We start from the raw sequence: 7,595 nt of genomic DNA, 5'->3' as shown, positions 1-7,595 counted from the left end.
TATATTTCATATTCTAAGGTTGATAACTTTAATTTATCTAAATTTATTTTATTACTACTAATTATTGCTACTACTAACTATTATTATTATTATTATTATTATTATTGTTATCTAACTACACTAATAAAAAAAATAATAATGAGAATGATGTAGCAATCTCACATTCATTTTTAGCGTAATCTCTCTTCTCATCCATCCTAGTTATCCAAGGGTTATGTGACAAAACCATTTTGACAAATGAGTTATAATTTCTTTTCTAATTCTCTAATATCTTATCTCATTTATCTTAGCTATCCATGGGTCATGAGTCAAAATAATTTTGACAAATGTGTTATAATTTTCTTTCTAGTTATCTAATATTTTATCTTATTTATCCTTCCTATTCATGGGCCAAAATATTTTTGACGAATGAGTTATAATTTCCCTTCTAGTTCTCTAATCTCTTATTATATTCATTATAGCTATCCATGGGTAATAGATCAAAACAATTTTGATAAATGTTGTATATAAAGAGATTTTTTTCGAATTTGTAAATTTGAGATACTATACTTTTTATTGTTTGTTTATACTATATATTTTATTTTATTTTTACCTTTAATTTTGTTCATTTCTTTCAAATAACAGACTTTATTTATTTTTATTATTTGACAAATCCCGTTTAATACACGAGTTCAAAAGCTAGTTATTATATAAATTTTAGATTATTACATGCCAACACTATCAGACTAAATCTTGATTTAAAGGTCAAATTGTAACTTGTCTTGAGGGTTGACGATCGTCAATAAGTGTGATGATGAAGGGAAACAAGCAGTGGTGGATCCAGGATTTTTTACCAACGTGGTCCCAGTTTTTTCATTTTACAAAATTTTCAGGTCAGTTGTTATTCGGGTTGGGTCGAGGCGATTAACATAATAAAACATGGAAATATTGTCGTTGGAATGAGTAAGTAGAAAGTATCTGGATTAGAAACTAGATAGAACATAGGCTTTTAATTCATACCCGGAAAACATTAACGTAAGCTATGTATATATAATCTTACATACATGACCAAAACATGAAAAATTAACTCTAACACAAATAAATGATTAATTATAATATACATAAACAAGATAAATAATAAAAGAATATGCAAAACCCACATTGCCATTATATATGTTACATGGTGATAATGGCTACATAGAAGAAACTAATGAAAGGCACAAATACCCTAACTAAATAACCAATATTGACTAAGTATGAAAAGAAAAACAACAAAAATAGAGCATGGTGAGACTTGAACCTACAACCTCTCAAAGATAATCAAGGAATTTTCCATTGACCAATTCAATCTTAATGGTATGGGTTGCAAGTATTCATTTTTATGGGGTCCTTACAGAATTTAGTATACCGCCTCTAAGTAATTTTTAAAAAATATTGGTGTCCTCAGACCCTGATCGGACCTATGTGGGTCCGCCCCCGGAAACAAGTTAACTTTTGGGGTTTGAGGGTCAATATGAAAGGCTAGACTAACAAAAATGGGGTCACTGGAAATGGAAACGAATGATGGAAAACCTGAAGAAAACTTAAAAACGTATCTTAAAATAAAACTTAAAATGGGATACGATTCAATGCATTTAACCCGTAATTCAATTTTCCATGCAAACGAATCCGGACAAAAGTATATCTTATTTGAAATAATTCAATAAATTAAATACAAAATCACATATTTAGACAAGTTTTAACTTTATCCCATTTGTATATGTATATTTGATACTAAAATCTTCATAATCTGTACTTATTTAAATTTACATTAAACTTTTAAATTGTTAACCTATATTAAATAGTATACCAAATTGCATTGTTATAATAGTGAATAAGATTATATGGTTATAAATATTTTAGCTCGAATTTTACGATGCAACATTTAATAACGTTGAATACAGACTTTTCAATAATCAATTAACTTAGTCATAAACCGCACACATAAATTTTTTTATATTTTAAAAACGTGAATTTTAGTGGTAGTTTTTGGTATTTTCGACATAATATCTTTGTAATCGTTTTTCGTAAAAAAAATATTTTAGATATATTAAAAACAAGGAAAAAAATACTTTATATAATATACAAAGTTAAACATTACATTGTTTGATAATTTTTTTTTAACCCTTTCAGTGATATTTTTCTTCTAGCATATATAAAATAATTTAAAAATATATTTATTTTTATTAAAAAACAACACGACTTTTCTTTTTATTAAATTATATCACATAATGTACCAAGCAAATGCTATATTATTCCAAGACTAAATACAATTACAAGTATTCATAGATCAAGTTTCATGATACAACATTTAATAACCTTGAATACAAAAATATCTATTAAATCCGATTTCATAAGCCGGTTAGTTAAGTAGTTGACCACATAAATTTGTCGAATATTTAGACAAACTTTAATGTTTTATCATTATTATTAATTACCTAAGATATTTATAAAAAAATAAAAAATATTTTCGATATTACATTATTTTGTATGATTTGTGGCCTTTTATGTATTGATCAAAATTAATTAATTTATAAACAATGTATGTATTTGTTTTCAATAAAAACAAAAAACAAAAAAACAAAAACAAAAAAAAGGAAAAGAAACAAAAATTCAGTCTCTGGTAGACCCTTAAAATCCCAATCATTTCGGCCCTTCCCCAACAAACCATACATTTATAAATCATGATTTATTCCTGCAATTAAATTTGTCTTCAAAGGTGGGAAAAAAGTTACAAAAAAATATATATTATTATTATTATTATTATTATTATTATTATCATCACTTGTTTAATCGAATTGATCACAGCTGATCATCCAACACACAGGGGTCTAATTGTCATCAGCTCACAATCGACTGTTCGTCAGTTGCTATCAGGTTCGTATTCCCAAATCACTTTTTGCAATTAGGGTTTCGTGTTCTTTGTTTATTTGATTGTTTGTATGATAAAAAGGTTTGGTTTTTTTATAGTTACAGTACACATCTTTGGTTACAGATTATGATTTTAATCATCGATTGCAAATTTGGGCAAAAATCAATTTTTATTAATGTGGTTGTTCTACCCACTTCACTTGGGTGTTTGATTCAATGATTTGTGGTTAATTGTTAACCAAAATTGGAAATTTTAGGTTTATTTGTTGTTATTCTGAAAAAAATAGATTTTTGTTACTTACCAAAACTGATGATGTCAGAGGCGGTACATTTGCAGTTAAAGTAATTAACTGACATTCAAGAATCAAGATTGGATTTTGATGGGTGGCTTTGGTGATCATGGTGGGATAATTGGAGACTGGATGCCACCTAGCCCGAGCCCTAACCCACGGTCTTTATTTGCGGCTATGTTGGACGCTGAAACGGGCTCACGGTCCGGGCTCGAGTCTGCAAAGTATGATAACAGTGGGTTCACCTTTCCTGGGCCGGAGAATGGTGATGCTAACCAAAGAGGAGAAGCGGGCCCACGGGTTGGTCTTGTTGAACGGCTGGCTGCTAGAACGGGTCATAATGCACCTCGGTTGAATACTGATATTATTAAGCCGGTTTACGGTTCACAGAACCAGCAAGCTCAGTCACCATACTTGACAGTGTCACCTGGATTCAGCCCGAGTGCGTTTCTTGAGTCACCTGTTTTTCTGTCAAACTCACCTGTAAACTCACTCACTGTTCTTATTTATATTTTTAAATGTTTGGAAATGAATATTTTTTCAGGTTTTAGTGTCATTTAATGGTGTTAAATGATTTTATTTGGTTGGTTTGTAGGTTCAACCATCTCCGACAACTGGGAAATTTCAATTTGCTCCAAATGGCAACAGTAATGATAATAATATGAGTAAAGATAACGCTTTTGAGGATACTAATAACATGTCGTTTGCCTTTAAGCCTTTCCTAGATTCGGCTCCGATACCCAGTGACAATGTAAGCAAAGTAACATACATTACAAATTTTATTTTTATTTTATAGTTGTGATTGAGCCAATTTGGGGTGTGTTTTATCTTAAGCGGGTCAAAAAAAGGGTGAAATGGGTTGAAAGTCACCCTACATTGTTTTCTCTTAAGATTTATGCTATTATTTTAATAATGTTTTTTAGCAAGCTATTTTTTCATGAAAAATGGGGAAAAAGAGTGTTTGTGGGTCAACCCGGCTCATTTTGACTCATAATTAAGATGACCCGTTTCAACCCAAACTCGTTTGACTTGTTAAATAGTTTTAAGTATTAGGTTTCTTAGATACATGATTATGTTGTTTTCCAGTCAATTAACATGCTATGCTTTCTTGAAAAACAGAAAATTAGGTGTTTGTGGGTCAACCCAGCTCGTTTTGACCTGCATTAAAGATGACTTGTTTCAACCCGAGCTCGTTTGACCCGTAAACTAATTTTATGTATTAAGTCTTAGATATGTTATTTTCCAGTCATAATTAACACTATTATTTCATGAAACACGGACAAGAAGTGTGGGTCAACCCTGCCTGTTTCGACCCGAACTCTTTTGACCTGTTAACAAAATACGTTGTTTCCAGTCGTAATTAACACACTATTGTTTTCATGAAAAATGCACCAAAAAAAATGGTTTGTGGGTCGACCCGGCCCACTTTGGCCCGTAATAAAGATGAGCCATTCAATCAAACTCGTTTAACTCATTAACTAATTTTATGTATTAAGCTTTTTTGATACATTATGTCGATTTCCAGTCCTAATTTACACAATATTATTTCATAAAAAAAACAAAAAAGTGTTTGTGGTCAACCCGACCCGTTTTGACCCGTTCCAACATGAACCCGTTTGACTCATTAACTAATTTGATGTATTAAGTTTCTTAGGTACATTGTTATGTTGTTTTCCAGTCATAAGTAACACTGTTTTTCCTGAAAAATGAACAAAAAAGTGTCTGTGGGTCAACCTGGTCCATTTCAACCCGAACCTGTTTGACTCATTAACTAATTTAATGTATCAAGTCTCTTAGATACTTATCCACTTTAAAGTTAACTTTTGATGCTATTCTTCATATTGTAATTTAGGTCAACCCACCGTTTATGTCTGCGCCATCTTTTCAAACCAATGAAGATTTACTCCAGCCCGAGAAACAATTTCATCCTCAAAAGATTGAACCGGACCAAAAATACTCAAGTTTCACTGAAAACAAGAACTTTTCTTTACAAATGGCGCCAGTTGAAGCTCTTAATGGCAATTCAGATCAAACTCATGAAGAACAGCATCATGATGATAATGATGCAGATCAAAAAATAAGCAGTGGATCATCTGATGATGGATATAATTGGAGAAAATATGGTCAAAAACAAGTCAAAGGAAGTGAATATCCTCGAAGCTATTATAAATGCACTCACCCAAATTGTCCTGTGAAGAAGAAAGTCGAACGGTCTTTCGAGGGTCATATTACTGAGATTATTTATAAAGGGGCCCACAATCACGCGAAAGTTGTTTCTAACCGTCGATCGGGGATTGGGTCATCAAGTGTGTTGAGTGATGTAAGTGGTAATTGGGGGCAAGAAAGTAATTTGGAGGTGACATCATTGGCAGTGGTTGTGAAGGGGCAGAATGGTAAATTTGAAGCTGGTGATGCCGTTGATGGGTCGTTGACTTTTTCAAATGATGAAGAAGATGATCGTGTGACACATGGCAGTGTGTCAGTTGGTTATGACGGTGAAGGTGATGAATCCGAGTCAAAAAGAAGGTTCGATTTTTTCTTTTATGTTTCTTTTATAAAGTTATTATAACCGTCATCGATTTCTGGTGTTTAAATAATTGATTGATTTTAGCTGTAACAAAATTTATTACTAGGTACAGTTTTTGTTCAAAATGTCTAATGTTTTGACTAGATATTTAGTGTCAAATGTATTATTACAAAAATTTATACTACTTAATAATGATTTACTTTTTTAAAATCATATTGTATGAGGAGGTTTATGCATTAAAAAAGTACAGTTTTTGGCAATTTTGACACGTTTCTGTTTCAATTTTTTCTATTTTACCTATTAGATCAGTTAAAGAGAAAAAAAATAATAATAATAACCTAACCGAAATTGCTACCTCTAAAATTGATCTTTTAACGCACTCTTATTTTAGATACTCTTATTTTATCTGACATTGGTTTTCATTGTTATTGATTTCAACTTTAAGGCATGTATCCAAACACTGTTTCTTGCATCATGCTTTTCTTACAACTTATGCTTAATTGCTTATTCTAGTCTAGATAAAGCAGTTTTAAGATGTGTATCCAAACACTCCCTAATTCTTAATGGTTTGAAATTCTAGAAAAGTTGAAGCTTATGCAGCGGATGTAAGTGGGGCCACCAAAGCCATCAGGGAACCTAGAGTTGTTGTCCAAACAACCAGTGACGTGGACATTTTGGATGACGGTTATCGTTGGCGCAAGTATGGTCAAAAGGTCGTCAAAGGAAACCCAAATCCAAGGTTATTATTAGTGCATATATAATTTTTTTATTTTAATAATAATAATAATAATATTATTTATTATATATTTGTATCATCAAAACCTGTAATTTTCATCACATGTCATATTTTTAAATAAAGATAAATTGTTACGACACAGGAGTTACTACAAGTGTACAAGCACAGGTTGCACGGTGAGAAAACATGTTGAACGGGCGTCGCATGATTTAAGATCAGTTATAACAACATATGAAGGAAAACACAACCATGATGTCCCGGCTGCCCGTAACAGCAGCCATAATAATAATAATAATAACAACACAGTTCAGCCTCAAGTTCAAATCCCCAGGCTATCTCGTGGCCAAACCACCATGCCTCAGTTCGAAAGGCCTCCCTATGGTTATGGTTACCCAATGAGCCAACAAGGACGGGGAGGGCTAGCCCATTATTTGAATCAACCGCAACAAATGAATGTGATGGTGCCAAAAGGTGAGCCGGAGGTGGAGCCCGTGGGTGATCCTGGTTTGAATCTAGTCGGTGGTGCAGCGGTTTACAATCAGATGATGAACCGGTTACCACTCGGGCATCAGATGTAAAGTTTGATCAAAGTATGCATTTTTTTTTTGGGAGAGGGTAGAAATATTTAAACCTGATATTATATTGTCTTTTATATTTTGGTTACAACTTTTAGGGTTTTCTTGATATTAAGTATTTGTCAAGGATCTGAAGACTGAAGCTACATTGGGAGAAGGTTGTTATCATTTATACAACAATTTAATATATTTTTTAAATGTTATATGTTAGTTTTAGTATGATTGTTTGTTTGATTTAGGCAATCCATTTATCCTTTGTGGACTTTTGGAATTTTTGAAGTACATGGAAATGCAGTGTTTTTGTATATTGGAAATGCAGAATTTTTGTATGTTTTTGTAAACAACATAAAACAAGTAAATAAATGTTGGAAAGAATATACAAGCTTAGTAGTTTATCAAGTACAGAAAGCATAAAAGTTTGTTACAATTACAAAGACACTCATTAACTCAAAAGGATAAAATCTGAGCTAAATTCTATTTGCTCCTTCGAATTTCTAGAGATCAATTAGTGGTGCACAAACCGAGAATTCTTAGGAACCGGAACCAGGTATAGTTAAGAAAAGTCAAAACCGGGGTCT

General features: G+C 31.9%; 1 protein-coding gene across 1 annotated transcript; it reads left to right on the top strand.

The window, feature by feature from the left end:
• Window positions 1–2,846: 2,846 nt before the first annotated feature.
• On the top strand, window positions 2,847–7,134 carry LOC143633297 (putative WRKY transcription factor 2). The gene is made up of 6 exons (XM_077101623.1): window positions 2,847–2,899; window positions 3,233–3,662; window positions 3,775–3,930; window positions 5,032–5,705; window positions 6,287–6,445; window positions 6,585–7,134. The coding sequence occupies exons 2-6, from the start codon at window positions 3,270–3,272 to the stop codon at window positions 7,018–7,020; spliced, it is 1,818 nt and encodes a 605-aa protein (XP_076957738.1). The 5' UTR covers window positions 2,847–2,899; window positions 3,233–3,269; the 3' UTR covers window positions 7,021–7,134.
• The last annotated feature ends 461 nt before the right edge of the window (window positions 7,135–7,595 follow it).

This window comes from Bidens hawaiensis, unplaced genomic scaffold (genome assembly GCF_021521415.1).
Source record: "Bidens hawaiensis isolate Kalapana, Puna unplaced genomic scaffold, B.hawaiensis_p1.1 tig00006667_1, whole genome shotgun sequence".
Taxonomy (NCBI): domain Eukaryota; kingdom Viridiplantae; phylum Streptophyta; class Magnoliopsida; order Asterales; family Asteraceae; genus Bidens; species Bidens hawaiensis.
This window is presented reverse-complemented; position numbering and strand designations above follow the sequence as displayed.

What these genes read in the sequence shown, in the direction of transcription:
- LOC143633297 (XM_077101623.1), top strand. Translation starts at nt 3,270, where the DNA reads ATGGGTGGCTTTGGTGATCATGGTGGGATAATTGGAGACTGGATGCCA. An exon ending in TTTTTCTGTCAAACTCACCT is followed by an intron (nt 3,663 to 3,774) that starts GTAAACTCACTC and finishes GTTGGTTTGTAG; the next exon opens with GTTCAACCATCTCCGACAAC. An exon ending in GAATCCGAGTCAAAAAGAAG is followed by an intron (nt 5,706 to 6,286) that starts GTTCGATTTTTT and finishes TTGAAATTCTAG; the next exon opens with AAAAGTTGAAGCTTATGCAG.